This window comes from Muscardinus avellanarius (genome assembly GCF_963383645.1).
Source record: "Muscardinus avellanarius genome assembly, chromosome: 8".
Classification (NCBI taxonomy): Eukaryota; Metazoa; Chordata; class Mammalia; order Rodentia; family Gliridae; genus Muscardinus; species Muscardinus avellanarius.
The window spans coordinates 44142029-44157959 of NC_137794.1; the positions used below are offsets into that span (position 1 = coordinate 44142029).

At 46.8% G+C, this 15931-nt stretch overlaps 1 protein-coding gene across 4 annotated transcripts in view; it reads left to right on the forward strand.

Annotated features, from left to right (window-relative positions):
• Positions 1-15931, forward strand: part of ANKRD6 (ankyrin repeat domain 6) — a gene marked incomplete at both ends in the record, with an annotated part of 69623 nt that overhangs the window by 39995 nt on the left and 13697 nt on the right. For 3 of the 4 annotated variants that reach the window (XM_080699699.1, XM_080699700.1, XM_080699701.1), the window contains 6 exons: positions 1997-2095; positions 4278-4376; positions 8876-8974; positions 10535-10633; positions 13097-13195; positions 14953-15030. In XM_080699699.1, the coding sequence (XP_080555825.1) occupies positions 1997-2095; positions 4278-4376; positions 8876-8974; positions 10535-10633; positions 13097-13195; positions 14953-15030 (573 nt within the window). The remainder of the gene's footprint in view (positions 1-1996; positions 2096-4277; positions 4377-8875; positions 8975-10534; positions 10634-13096; positions 13196-14952; positions 15031-15931) is intronic. The other variant, XM_080699702.1, reaches the window with a different exon arrangement.

Genomic DNA, 15931 nt, shown 5'->3' on the forward strand with positions numbered 1-15931 from the left:
TTTTTTGGTACTGAAGATTGAACGTAGGGTAGTTGTACCTCTAAACTACACCACTACACCCCCCACCCTGTCTACATTTATTTTTCTTTTTAGTTTGAAACAGAGTCTCCTAAGTTGCTAAGGGCCTCACTAAATTGCTGAGGCTGGCCTTGAACCTGTGATCCTCCTGTCTCAGCCTCTCAAGTACTGGGATTACAGGCATGTACCACCATGCCCAGTTTATTTTGTTTTGAAACAATCTTTCTATGTTGCTGAGAGTCTCAGTACATTGCTGAAGATGTCCCCCCATCTGTGATCCTCCTGTCTCAACCTCCCAAGTATTGGGATTACAGGTGTGAAACTAACACACCCAGCTTTCTTGTGGATTTTTTTGGGGGGGTGGTACTGGGGATGGAACCCAGGGGCCTTCTACCTCTGTGCTATACCCCCAGATCTACTTCATTTTTTTTTTAATTTGGAAACAGGGTCTCAGTAAACTGCAGGAGGCATAACTAAGTTGCTGAGGCTGGCTTCAAACCTGCAATCCTTCTCTCAGCCTCCCAAGTACTGGGATTATAAGCATATGCCACCACACCCAGCTTTCACCACCATCCACCCCAAAACTATTTTTTATTAAATAATTGTAGTGCATTGTTGTTTGTTACAAATATCATGAATTTTAGTAAGTGGAATTGACATTAAGACTGTTTATAGTTAGTGGTGCATCCGTCTTAAAAAGACAAAAACCAAAACAACTTCTGGCTGGGCAATATGGGACATGCTTATAATCCCAGTACTTGAGATCCCAGCTTCAGGAATTTTGTGAGGCCCTCAGCAACCTAGTGAGACTCTGTTTCAAAATACAAAAAGAGGTGGGGGTGTAGTTTGGAGATAGAATACCCTGAGCTCAATCTCCGGTTCCAAAGAACAACAATAAAAACTGTTATCAGTCTTATTACAGTCTCTTTTTCTTCTCTTAGGCTAAGAACCAGGGATGCCCCAGAGTGTGTTTTCTGCCTCTTCTGTCAGGGAAATTCAATCATATAAATCTTATCAACTGAATTATAGGATCCATAGAAGGAAGAGAGGGATGGGGGGTCACCAGTCCCACCTCTTACAGGTGAAGATCGTGAGGCCCATTGCAGAGGCAGGTCTCCCTCACGGCTGGACACACCTGGGTCTCCCGACCACCTCGCCTGGTGCCTGTTCCTTTTCCACCACAAAATGTGCACACTATTCATGGGTCAGCCCTTTTGAAACTAAACCATGGACTTGATTTTTGTTCACCTCTGGAGTACTTGTCAGAGATAGAACATACTCCTGGAGACTGAGAACTCTCTCATTACAGTCTTGACCTTCTTACCTCTGGGAGTGTCTCGTCCTTCTCTCCACTGCAATTATGGAGGAGAGTCAGGTTCCCTTTGGCCCCTGTAAGAGGAAACCAGTCAGCAGTCCCAGGAATCTGATCACAGAGAAGAAGGCCAAGTGCAGCATAAATCAGTGAGGGTGCAGGATGGGTCATGGTCCCCAGAGTCCTCAGAGGAGGCAGGGTGAACCCGTACATTGCTCTTGGTTAGTGCAGATCAGTAAATTACACACCTGTCATGAAAGCAGGGTGTGACCTATGGACCTAGCTGGAGAGTGATCCTGTGAGCCAGGGCTTGGGGACCCTGAGCGGAGCACAGATTGTGGGCACGCTCAGCCCAGCTCCCAGACCCACTCTTCACAACGGTAAGAGTCCCATCTTTGGGGTGGCCAGAGAAACCCTCATCCAAGCTCGATCTGGGGCCAAGGGCTACTCTTGGAATTGAGTTAAGGTACCTTGGGTTTGAGGATAAAATTGCTCAGCGTTGTCTACTAACAGGACCACAGAGCTTGCCTTGCTGTGGTGACCAAGCCCTCCTGCCCAGTAACCAGTCTGCTCCCTGTGGGGCCGGGAGGTATCCTGGTTTCACAGTGAAGTGTTAGATGTTCTGGGAGGAGCTGACCACCGCCCTTGCCTCTATGTACTTTGCAGGGGGACCAGACCGCCTTGCACCGAGCCGCGGTGGTGGGGAACACGGAGGTCATCGCTGCGCTCATCCAGGAGGGGTGTGCCCTGGACAGACAAGACAAGGTGAGGGGGCGTGGCGGCTGCTCACTCCTCCAGTGAGGGGGTGGGCACTTGGGGAGCTGCTTTGGTCACTTGGGTTCAGTCCCCGGCACCATAAGTAAATATCAAAAATCTTTCCTTCTATTCTGTGCCATTAGTGGCAACCACATACATCCAAGCAGTAAAGGGAGAAAAAAAAATCTAGAACCTATGTCTGACTGAAGAGGATGAGGAAGATAGTCTCTTTACATTTTATTTTTAGGTAAATAAGCAAGATAATTTAAACTACTTGAAGAAAGAAGCCTAATCACTTTTTAAGAAAATTGCAATGGCATATTATACATTAGCCCAATGTTTTTAAATTGTCAAACAATCTTAAAACATGGGACTTTGCAAGTAAGTGTAATTTGGCCTCTATTTTCTTTCCCCTAGCAAGTTTTTATTAAAGCATCATATATGAGCAGGGCATGGTGGCACATGCTTGTAATCCCAGCATTCAGGAGGCTGAGACAGGAAGACAGCAGTTCACGGACAGCCTCAGCTACTTAGCAAGGTCCTTTGCAACTCAGTGAGATCCGGTTTCAAAAAAAAAAAGACTGAAAAATAGGGCTGGGGGTATGGCTCGGAGGTACAGTGCCCCTGGGTTTCATCCTCAGTACTGCAAAGAAAATATATATATATATATATATATATATATATGGGAAAATACACAAATGTTAAACATGCAGCTCAAAGCATCTCACTACCTGAAAGCACCTGTTCAGCAGGTCGCTCCTTCCCAGCACCCACAGCCCCCTGTCACCTGTGGCCTCCCGGTCACTCCTCCCTCTGCTTCTGCAGTGGCGGGGGTGGGGGACCCAGCCTGGGCACTCATCACTGACACCATCCCCAGCACTGCCCTGCTCCCTGGCCTTGAGACACCAGACTTCCTCCTGTGGGTATCAGCGGCATCAGGCCTTGTCTCTTCTAAGCACAAATCCAGGGCACAGGTGCGGTTGAGTTAGTCTAAGCCAGAGCCTGGGCATAATTGCAGAATGTGTCTGCGCTGGCCCCGCAGAGCTCCCATCCTAAAACAGCACAGTGTCTCCTCTCCCCTCCATGCTTCTCCCGCTCAGCACGCTACACTCTTCTCTCTCTCCCTCCCGTCTTCCTCTCCTTCTCCCTGCCCCCTCTCTCTCCCTCTCAAATATAGTAGATTAGAGCCAGGTGTGGTGGCCCAGACTTGTAATCCCAGCTCTTGGGAGGCTCAGACAGGAGGATCGCACAGGCTCGAAACCAGCCTCAGCTACTTAGTGAGGCTCTCAGCAACTTAATAAGACCTTGTTTCCAAATAAAGCATAAAATAGGTCTGGGAGTATAGGCCCAGAGATAGAAAAACCCCTGTGTTCCACCCCTAGTAACACACACACACTCACACACACACACACACACACACACACACACACACACACACACACATAGAAAGTTAGGCAAATCAGAGCCATGCTTATTAGCTGGTTTTTGTTTAGAAGCCATACATTGAGGACACGCATGTATCTGAGTCACATACCACCGTTCCCTTGGGCCTGTTCAGTTTTTTAGGGCCCTGAGGCTTTCAGAATAAACTGGGCGACGTTAAATTTTGGTGAAAAAATGGGGAGGTTTACCAGACAGGCCCCTGGAACTCATGAAGCTGAGCTCTTTCCTCTGTCTTTGCAGGGTTCTCCCTGGTGTCAAGGGCAGAGCGGGTCCCAAGGCACAGATCCGATGGGGTAAACAGTGGGAAGGAATGGCAGTTGCCAATCTGGGGATGTTGCTCTCTCTCTCAGGCAGGAGTGGTAAATGGGCCCTGGGCCCTCAATGGAGGGCTCCGGGAGAGAGTTGAGCCCTAATGCCTAAGGCATCCTCTGTGCACCATGAAGTCACTTCTCTGTGCATGTCTAGAATTGTTCTTACACTTCTTTTTTTTTTTTTTTCGTCTGTGCTGGGGATTGAACCCGGGTGCACATGCTACGTCAGCACTCTGTCTACAGTTGTTCTTAATGTGTACCATTTCTGGGAGAAGGGGGAAACTGGCCATTCAAGTCACGTTTATATTCTGTGGTTCTGTGACTGAGCTGAGGAATCCCACCCTGTGGTGTGCGGGGATCATCCACTCGGATGTGCTGACTATGGTGAGAACAGTTAGGTCTTAAGTAATGCACCCTCTCCTGCTCGTGTTCCTTAGGATGGCAATACAGCCCTGCATGAAGCGTCCTGGCATGGATTCAGTCAGTCAGCCAAGCTGCTTGTTAAAGCAGGAGCTAACGTGCTTGCCCGGAACAAGGTAAAGCCCCGCGGGTGCTAGAACCCCTCTTTCACAGGTGCTGAGAGGCTGGGTCTCCTCCTGCCACTTAGGAGCCTCCTCTCAGTGATCAGAGGGAGGGCGCAGGGGGCTCCAGATACATCGGCAAGGAAATTCCACCCTGCAGTTTCATGTGCAGAGAGGTAGAAGCAGAGATGTTCTAGTCAGGCACATGAGCGGGCTCTGACCGCAGCTGGGAACCTACAGTAGACTCCTGCCCTGCCACTCGACACCCTTGAAAAGTACAGCAGTAGCATGCTCATAATCCCAGCATTTGGGAGGCTAGACAGAAGGATGGCGATTTGAGGACAGCCTCAGCTACTTAGTGAGGCCCTTTGCAACTCAGTGAGACCCTGTTTCAAAGTACTGCAAACACACACACACACACACACACACACACACACACACACAGTGTGTGCACAATTACACTGCAGAATGGCCTAGTATCTCGAGCATGCACATCTCCACATGAGATCTCCTACAGCAACATCAGGCAAAGGGCCTGATATTTACCAACCTATCAGAAACACATTCCATTAGTGTAGTGACTTCTCTGGGCTTCACCTGCTGGGGAAACAGAACTGGAATCTCTCAGCAAACAGGGTGCAAGAGAGCCTGGTTCGGTGGCTTTAATCTCCTCTGAAGTCTCTACCGCTCGCCACTTTCCTGGTGGTTTATCAGAACAGGGTGAAGCAAGCCATCCCTGTCCCCATGGAGACGGACAGAACAGTTGTGTTTCATCGCCCTCATTTTCATCTGTCTCTCTGCTCTGGCTGCTCATCATGTCTTAGTACACTTTTCTTCATGTCTTGCATCTGTTCCTCTCTTTCCATCCTCACTACTTAGAGACCCTGGATTATTTCAGGAGCCTCAAAGCAAACTGACCTTCTTCTCCCGGCTCTTCCTCTACGTCCAGCGAAGCTCTCTAGCCTCTCCCCTTCGGGGCTTTCCCTGCACGCGTCTCCTGAGAGTGACCCTTCTCCTCTCTTCCTGATGCCTCCTCTCTGCAGACTCCAACCCAGGCCCCCAGGCCTCTGCCTCCCTCAAGGCCACCAGGCTATTTTCTGCAGCTCTTCCTCGGCCCTCACTGCACACGGCTTTGTGCAGCTGTCTTCTGGTTAAATATCTCTCATGGGTTAAAAGCTCAAGGGAAAGACACCAGCTGCGTGGGGCACAGCAACATCACCAGTAATGCCTGCCTGCGCACGGTTTGGCAGGCTGATGGCTGCTCCATTTCTCTGGGTGATGTATGGTCTGGGACATGAGTTGGTGTGTGACCACATTTTCTTTTCTTTTCTTTTTCTTTCTTTCTTTCTTTTTTTTTTTTTTTTTTTGGTGGTACTGGGGGTGGAACCCAGAGTCTTTCTACCTCCAGACTACACTCCCAGACCTATTTTTATATTTTATTTGGAAACAGTCTCACTAAGTTGCTGAGAGCCTCACTAAGTAGCTGAGGCTGGCTTCGAACCTGTGCGATCCTCCGATCTTAGCCTCCCAAGCGTGGGGATCACAAGCGTGCGCCACCAGGCCTGGCTCACATTTTCTTTCTTTTTTTTTTTTTTCCCAGCCCAATTTTTTTTTTTATTGGTGCACTGTATTCATACATCATAGTGGGATAAAAACTTCTTTTGTAGACATACATGCACACATCACCCAGTCAGCCCCCACCTGATTCCCACCCCGTTCCCTCCCCATCCCTCCTTCCTATGCTTGGCTTAGTAGTTGACATCTAGTATTATAGCAATTTATCCAAAATTAAAAATGATAATCTCACATAACAGTTTCATTTGTCTGATACCAAGCTTTTGATGACTTAAAGATAACATTTCAATATTTCTTTTTGCTTTCTTTCTTACCAGAGAATATTTTTTTTCTATTTTTTTAGGTGAAACTATCATATATTTATATATTTTTCAGAAAAAATCTATCCTAATATGGAATATGGATTCTAGATACCCAAAACGATCTTGAAAAAGAACAAAGCTAGAAGATGTATATTTTCTGATTTCAAACCATATAAAGCTACAATAATTGAAACAGTGTAGTACTGTTCTAAAGGCAGATATATAAACCATTGGAGTTAAATACAAGCCTAGAGATAAATTCTTCCCTATATTGTCAAGTTATTTTTGACAAGGTTTCCACGAACATTTGGTGGTGGAAATAATAATCTTTTAACTAAATATTGTTGAAAAATAATAATTACATGGAAAAGAATAAAATTGGACCCTTACCTAATCCCATATACAAGTATTAACTCTCACATTTTCTTTTTATACCAACTCTGAGAAATAGGTGGTTCCAGCTGGGCATGGTGGCACATGCTTATAATCCCAGCATTTGGGAGGATGAGACAGAGGGATTGCAGTTTTCAGAAAGCCTCAGCTACTTAGTGAGGACTTTTTTTTTTTTTTTTTTTTTTGGTGGTACTGGGGTTCCTGGAAACCCTCTACCTTCGGGTTACACTCCCAGACCTATATTTTATATTTTATTTGGAAACAGGGTCTCTTAAACCAGCGCGGCTGACTTTGAACCTGCGCGATCCTCTTGTCTCCGCCTTCCAAGCGCGGGGATTACAAGCGTGCACCACCAAGCCCGGCCTTAGTGAGGACTTTTGCAACTCAGTGAGACCTAGCCTCACAATAAAGAATAAAAAATAGGTCTGGAGCTGTAGCTCGAAGGTACAATGCCCCTGCCCTCTATCCCCAGTACTGCAAAAAAAAAAAAAAAAAAAAAAAAAAAAGGAAAAAAAAGAAAAGAAAGAAAAGAACAAAAGAAAGAAATAGGGAAATAGGTGGTCCCAGTTCATGGATAAGTGAGCTTAAGCTGGAAACCAGTAGAAGCCTTGACTAAGGCACAGGTGATTCTAATGAGAACCACTGAGCTCACCAAAACCTCAGGTTTTTAACCCTCTGCATCTCTGGACGTAAGAGAAGAGCTCTGCTCAGGCTGGCTGGAGCTGCAGTTCAGAGAGGCCAGCAAGTGGCTTACAGTTTCCCCGGTACATTTGCTCATTCCTCTTTTCGGTGGTCAGTAATGCTGCATCCTGGCATCTTGGCAGGCAGCACTGGGAGGCGGTGCAGTGAGGCCCAGAGCGGGGAGCCAGTGAGGGAGAAGCATCCGCAGGCAGCTGCAGTCCCGACCAGTGGCAGCGCCCACCTGAGCCCGCCTCAGTCTCCGGAGTGTCACAGGCACTGGCGACAGGCTCCTGTGGTGCAGCCTGTGCCTTCTTTGTCGATTGTCCTCTTACATTATGAGGGTTATCAGCAGCTTGGCAGATATTTCCACAGAGTCCAAATGTTCTAATCGCATCATGCAGTTCTTTATGCATGATTGCTGTGGACGTTACTCTGACATCTGATTGCCATTGCAACATGGCGTGCTGAAGGTAGAATCCAAAAGGCAAGAGGGTCTTTACCTCAGTGGTAAGCAACAGATGCAGCTCTGTTGCCTGTTATGTGGCATGCCTTGTCCATGGATCAAACTTTGTTATTGCTGAGAAATGCAGGAGAAATGCAAGAAATACAATACAGAAGAGAAATACAATATAGGAGAAATAAGCTGGGCGGGGTGGCACATGCTTGTAATCCCAGCATTGGGGAGGCTGAGACCCGAAGGATTGTGGTGTGTGGACAGCCTCAGCTACTTATTGAGGCCCTCCTCAACTTAGAACCTGTTTCAAAATAAAGAATAAAAAATAGGGCAGGGGGTGTAACTTGGAGGTCAAATGCCCCTGGGTTCCATCCCCAGACCTGCAAAAAATATATATATATATATTATATATTTTATTATATATTTATATATATTATATAATATATTTTATTATATATTTATATATTATATAATATATATTTTATATTATTATATTATATTTATATATTATATTATATAAATATATAAATATATTATATATTATTTATATATATTATATATAAAAATATATATATGAGAAAAACAATATAGGAAAAATACAAGAATCATTGGATTGGCAAAGGCCTATAAGTTAAATATTAATTACCATCAGTCTGTACTTGCAGGAAGTAGTCAGTCTGGCCCTCTGTAAGCCGCTGTCAGTGGAGTGGCATACCCATAGCTGATGCTTACGTTGGGCAGCTCCACGGGGAAGCTGCAGTTGCGCACATGTACAACATCTTAGGGTTCAGACATTGTCTCCCCAGGCCCCGCCTCCACCCTCACAGCCTCAGGAGGTCACACTCCATTTCCCAGGTAAGGATTTTGAGGCTGAACATTACAGTGGCTTTCAACTAACTAGTAAGGAGCAGAACCAAGGCTTTGTGATGGGTAGGATTCTTGTGCTTGTTTAGATTCTGCATTAGCTCTGAAGCACCCTCTCTGGGACCCCATCAGGAGCAGAGAATGTGAGCGGTAACGTTTTCCCCCAAGTAAGTATCGCCTTTGTGCAAGGCGTGCATCTCTTTGCAGAAGTGTGCCGCTAACGTTTCCTCCCTTCTCTCTCCAAGGCGGGGAACACGGCTCTGCACCTGGCCTGCCAGAACAGCCACTCCCAGAGCACCCGCGTCTTGCTGCTGGGCGGCTCCCGCGCCGACCTCAAAAATAACGTGGGTGAAAATCAGCTCTCTGCAAATGTGCTTTCTCTCTTGTCACCTTAGAAAATAATCTCAGCCGAGCGTGGTGGCGCACGCTTGTAATCCCGCATGAGACAGGAGGATCCCGGTTTGTGGATAGCCTCAGCTACTTAGTAAGGCCCTCTGCAACTCAGTGAGACCCTGTTTCAAAATAAAGAATAAAAAATAGGGCTGGGGGTGTAGCTTGGAGGTAGAATGCCACTGGGTTCTATCCCCAGTACCGCAAAATAAATAAATAAATAACCCCAAAGGCATATTTGAGTATCAACATCTAGAAATGGTGATTGTTGGAGGCCTATATCTAAATTGCTCATTTTTTGCTGATTTCCTAAGAGGTCATTATGGGGGTGAGAAGAAGAACCAAATAACTTGGAAATATCTGGAAATACTGCTTTTCCCCATCCTTTTCCTGTTGCTCCTCAACCTTAGTTTGTTTTATCACTTCTAGCACGTGTCTGGTCAAGGCAGTCTAAGAAACCCGTAACTATTTTAAGAAGGTCTCTGTTCATGTAGAGTGTGGTAGTATTTTTGGTAGACTGAGGCTTTATGGAGAAGTCCCGGGTGCTCCATACCCAGCACCCACAAAGGGCGGGTCCAATTGATCCCAGAGGTTCCTCCCTAGGAGCTGACAGGGCACTGGTTTTTAGAGGATGCCTGGACCAAAATGGTCTCAGGAGTGTCCCTCCTCCTTCTACAAAGGAAGCTGCCTTCCCTGTACAAATCCTATGCTTCAGACATGTTGGCAGGAAGAACAGAAGCTGCTCTCAAAAGTGGCCAAGATCTTCCCATGCAGACGCAGATTCATCTAAAGCGCATCTAGAATGCTTTGAACCTCAACTTTGAGCTTGGCAGTTTCATAATCTAAGGGAAAAAATGATATTGAGTGGCCGCCATTCTCCTCACAGCACAGGACCATCAAGTGGTAGTGCAGGACATCAGGACTTTCTGTTCTGCTCTTGCTGTCATCTCTCTGGGAGCAGACTTTGGTCCATGCCCACTAAAGGAAGATCCTGAGTTCTTTGGATGCCCTTTTTTTGTGTCCAATGACTTGCTTATCATCAGCAATCCAGGCCCAGTGCTCCATGTGGGACACGAGGCTCCTTCGGGTCATGACGGTCTATACTGGGAAAGCTCATTTCCAAAGCAAAGCTATTGGTCTTAGTTCAGTTAACTCCAAACCCTTTGGGTTGTGTGGAGGCCAAGGTCTGTGGAATGTTATTACCTGCCTTAGCTTTTCTGAAACACTCACAGGGAGCAGCCATCCAGTTTCATAAACATGGAATAGAGATTCTGGTTGACTGTGCGGTAGTTCTGCACAGAAGGCAAGTTGGTCCCAGTGCAGACAGCAGCCACAGCAGCACAGAACTACAAGTCTTGGAGGGGAACTTCTAGGTTGAAAGGATTGCTTATGATCCAGGTTAAGATCCCCTACAGAATATGCCATAGGCTGCTAGCTTTAAAAATAATATTTCTTTTTTTTTTTTTCTGTTTTGTAACTGCTGACTGTGCTTAGAGTTTGATTTCTGTCCACAGGTGGGCGACACCTGTTTGCACGTTGCTGCGCGCTATAATCACTTGTCCATCATTAGACTCCTCCTCAGTGCTTTCTGTTCTGTCCATGAAAAGAACCAGGTCAGTGCATGTAACCTCTTCATGGCTGCCTCACCCTTCCCACTAGGCTACCTGACAGGTGTGTTAGTGCAGATGGGAGCGGAGGCTGCTGGGAGGTGCTGCCTTCTGACCTGCCTGGGACTGCATCCGAGCTGGTCTCTGCATGGATGCAGAGACCAAGGCCAAGGCCTGACTCCTCTGGCCTCCTCAAGGAAGCTACCCTCATCATTTCCCTGCATATCGCCACATTTTCACATTGAATTTTTCTTTCTTTCTTATTTTTTTTTTTGATAGGGGGAGATTTGGGACAGGTTGTTGATGATAATTTTAAAAAGGAAACCCACACTCAATGCCAATCTCAATGCACAGGGAAGGGGAAGGAAGGGGAGGTAGGACCTGGAGGAGAATGCTCCGTGAGTTACGTGCCTGTATATTCTTATCACTCTCTAACTCAGTGTGATGTATAATTATAATGCACCAGTAAATAAAAATTTTAAAAAGAGCCAGGCATGGTGGCGCATGCTTGTAATCCCCACACTTGGGAGGCTGAGACAGGAGGATTGCGCAGGTTCGAAGCCAGCCTCAACTACTTAGTGAGACCCTGTCTCCAAATAACATATAAAATAGGGCTGGGAGTTTAGCCTGGAGGTAGAAAGCCTCTGGGTTCCACCCCCAGTAACACACACACACACACACACACACACACACACACACACACACACACACTTTTTAAAAGAAGCCCAAAAGGAGGGGTGTGGCTTAGTAAAAAAGCAAAGGAATCAAGGGTTGCATAGCCCCCTGAATTCTGTTTCTCGTGCCATTACTTCCATTTGAGTTGTTGAAATCTCTCATTTTTTTAAAAATTAAGTACAGGACCCAGATCTGTGCCACACGGAGTTTTGAAATGAAGCTATGAGTATCATAGACTTCCATAGAAGTGTGCGTGCTTATCAGTCATTAGGGGGAAAAAATGGAATGTCTTGGTATTTATTTATACCTAAATGATGTTCCCTTTGGACTTTTAGAAGTTTGGTGCATATATCTGAAATTTTTCAAAAAGCTGGATTGTGTTTCAGATTAAATATATCGTGTCTGAATTTGTAGCCGGGTTGACAACCACTGAACTAATAAGACAGCTAAGTCTGTCATTCTTAGTAGACTCTATTTCATCAGGTTACCCCTCCAGGGCTCCTGCCAGCAAGAGCTTCTCAACATTGGCGGCATTTACAGTCACCTGGGGACTTTAAAAAATCCCCCCAGGTACTCACAGTGTAGACCAAAGAAATTTGATTTGGGACCCTGGCATCAGTATTTGTGTGTGTGTGTGGGGGGGGGTCTGAGGATGGAACCCAGGGGCATTTGACCTCCGGGCTACACCCCCTGCCCTATTTTTTATTCTTTATTTTTAAACTGGGTCTCACTGAGTTGCGGAGGGTCTCACTAAGTAGCTGAGGCTACCCAAGACCCACGATCCTCCGGTCTCAGCTTCCCGAATGCTGGGATTACAAGCGTGCGCCACCATGTCTGGCTATCAGTATGTTTTTTAAAGCTCCCAGAAGATTCCTATACACAGCCAAGACTGGAAACCATTTTCACAGAGTTCTCCCTCAACACACACACCGAGTGACTCAGAAACGAAGCTAACGTCTTTCCCGCTCCTCCCAGAGACGCCTGCATATTCGTGCTGCCCATGAAAAAAGCATCAAGGCATTTTGCCTGATCACCTGGCAGGGGAAAGAATGAATTATTTTACTTCTTATATATTTTCCTGGTTTATTTATATCAATCTGCTTAGGAAGAATAACAGCATTTGCGTTCGGAATCTGCCTACCAAGTTGCTGTTGTCTTTTCCCTCCTTTCAGAATTGTCTAAAAACACTTTTTTTTTTGTATAAAGAACGTATGAACTTACAGTCTCTATGGTAGATGGTAGAAAACAGCCAGTAGTTAGTGAGCCCTGATGCCTGGTGTCTCCACCCAAACCAAGAACACCCTGAGCCTGCAGGTAGACTCGAGTCCCAGCAGCCTTTTGGGATCCACGTAGTTGGCCAAGGCCAGCTGTTACCTCCGGTGCTTGCAGAAGTAGTCTTCTTTGCGGCTGTTGCTCAGTCTAGCAATCAAAAGCCAAGTGCTTGACTGACCTCTGCCTCCCTGGGCAGAGGCACGGGTAAAGAGCTCCAGGACGGCAAGTCTGCCCGTCCCGGGTTTCCTCCCGTCATCCTGCCTCAGAGAGGCTCCACACCACTTTACCCCTGCAATTAATCCTATGACTTCTGGAATCCCTACTCAGAAAAGAATGCAATTTTGGTGCATAGGCCATTTAGTTTTGAGATCTCCTTAAATAGACCCCATAATGCTTTGACAAAGAGCCTCATACCCCTGTCAAGTGATTCTCAGCTTGGCTTTGCAGAGACACCCCAGACCAGGAGGGTGGAGGGCTGGGACCCAACAAATAGAGTTCAGGACGCTTTCTTCTGATTTGCAGGCTGGAGACACGGCCCTTCATGTCGCTGCTGCTCTAAATCACAAGAAGGTGGTTAAAATCTTACTGGAAGCTGGAGCAGATGGGACCATTGTGAATAATGTAAGTCGAGTTGCAACAGTGGTTCTTAAAGATATCTCATCTCCATCCAGGAACGGGGTTGGTGGTGTTGTGACCACTGACCCACTGCAGCCCTGGGAGCTCAGCGGTGTCTAAGTGAACTGGCATCTAAGTAGATGTTACCAGGGTGAGTTCAGACCTCAGAGCACATGGTCCTTGTGAAAATGGCCTCACAGACACCGGCTCAGTCAGTCTCAAAGCTCTAACTCCTTTCTCCACAACGCCTCATCCTATCTCTCCTCCTCTCTCCATCTCCCCCAGGTCCCCCAGCAGTCACTGGCCCAGGCCCCCTTCTTACTGAGGCTGACCTGCATCTCTGCCCTCCTTAGAGGCTCCGAGGGGCCGGGGGTGAATGGCCGTGTAGGGTTCAGGGCTGTTGAAACCATCAAAAGACTCTTGATGCCGGGCATGGTGGCGCACGCTTGTAATCCCCGCGCTTGGGAGGCTGAAACAGGAGGATCACACAGGTTCAAAGCCAGCCTCAGCTACTTAGTGAGGCTCTCAGCAACTTAGTGAGACCCTGTTTCCAAATAAAAAAATAGAAAATAGTTCTGGAAGTATAGCCCAGAGGTAGGAAGCCTCTGGGTTCCACCCCCAGTACCCCCCACCACACACACACAAAAAGACTCTTGATCACCCTCAGCGCTCACCTCTTCCATGATGCTCAAATGCCTTCTCCTTTTCAGTCCCACTGTGAGCCACTCCTGCTTCCTGGCCCTGAGCAGCTCCCCAGCGGCCAGGGCATCATAACTTTTCACAGTCCAATCCTGAGACTCAGTAGCACATCTCAGTGTGCCTTTCTACTATTCTCCAAGGAGAATTGCTGGAGTCCAGCCCTAGCAGGAGTCGGGGGTCGTGTGTTGGTGAGAGAAGAGTCGAGGTCGAATGAGAGAAGACTCTGACACACGAGACCAGATGGCAGCTTCCCCAACTTTATTCAGGATTTGTTAATATATATATATAATCTTTTTTTGGCAGAGTAGGCAAAACCAGTTATGCAAGCAAAAACTTCAAGGACAGAAAAAATCTTTAACAGACTTCAGAGCAGGGTGCTAGACATTTAATAAATCATAGAAAGTATGCTTTGTCTCATCACAAGGCCAGCTTGAACTTAATCTTTGGCCCAAACTTTATCCTTGGGAAAAAAAGATCCTTGCTGACTCAGTCTTTTACATGCGTTGCCCATCAATTTTATGTATAATGCTTATACATAAAATTCCAATTATACATATTAATCCAATGATCTTCAAATGATTTTTTGAAGGAGATGCTATTCATACTTCATGGGGGACTTAGGCTCTTGCGTGCCCCCTGACCGAACTTTGGCTCAAGGTCTGCATGAGATGCTATAGCAGAGAATCCATTGCAGGTCGATTTTATGATCTTTTCTGTTATTTCCTGAACAAAAAAAGTTCCTCCCAAGGCTGCTGGGTTTTGCCTTCCCTCCTGTCCTTTCTCCGGTGCCCTCGGCCTTTGCCTCCTAAAGCAGCACTTGCTCAGCGGGTCAGCACCAGCTCTCTGTGGACGAGACGTGTCCATCAGTGTGTGTCCTGGTGTCTCCTGGCATCTTCTGTGGGTGGCGTGAGGTGGAAAAGCAGGGCCTCCATGTGCATTGCTGTGTTTTGCTCAGCACGTACGGGTGCGGGCTGTGACCAGCTGGAGTTGCCCCTCCTGGCGAGAGCTGTGTGTTGCAGGGTTGGTGTCCGCTTCTCACCTGACATCTCCGTGCCTTTCTCCAGGCAGGCCAGACCCCGCTGGAGACTGCCCGCTACCACAACAATCCGGAAGTTGCTCTTCTCCTCACTAAAGCTCCCCAGGTAGGATTGACGGCACTCTCCCAGTATTGATGATGTGAGGCTGCAGGTCATTGGCACTCCTCTGGTTATAGTTTAGTAAAGCCAACTGAAACAAACTTAAGCCCCAGTTACTAGCCCAGCAGTGGAAAGAATAAAAATCCACATGAGCCTCCTGGATGACCAGAACCAAAGACTGCAAGCTTTCTTTTTTGTTGTTGTTGTTGTTATTAGAGGTTGAACCTAGAAGTGTGCTACCTCTGAGCTACACTCCCAGATCTATTTTATTTTTTATTTTGAAACATGATCAGTAAGATCTTGTTGCTGGTCTCAAACCTGCAATCCTCCTGTGTCAGCCTCTCAAGTAGTGGGATTGTAGGCGTGCGCCATCACACCTGGCTCAGACTTTATGCTCTTTTTATGCGCGGGACTGGTTTGTTCCTGGAGCTAGATCATTGCCACCACCAGCTTTCTTCCAGTAGTCAGCTGTGGAAGAAGCTCCAGTTTAAAGTGTTGTAGGAAAAGACCATGATTGAAGAGCTTGGGACAGAAGCCACTCCTGAGCAAGCAGGGCAGGGCCTTTGAGAAGAAACGGCGCATTCCTGGCAAAGCAGGAATGGTCCAGCAGAGACAGTTCAATATTGTATAGTTCTCTCTCTCTCTCTCTCTTTTTTTTAATGTTATTGGGGATGGAACCTCTACCTCTGGGCTATACTCCCAGACCTATTTTATATTTTATTTGGAAACAGGGTCTCTTAAGCCAGCAAGGCTGGCTTCAAACCTGTGCGATCCTCCTGTCTCCGCCTCCCAAGCGTGGGGATTACAATGTGTGCCACCACTCCCGGCTATAGTTCTCTTTTTAAAAAACTTTTTATTGAATAATGGTATTTTGACCCTCATTCAAAAATGGTGGTTGATTGTTTTA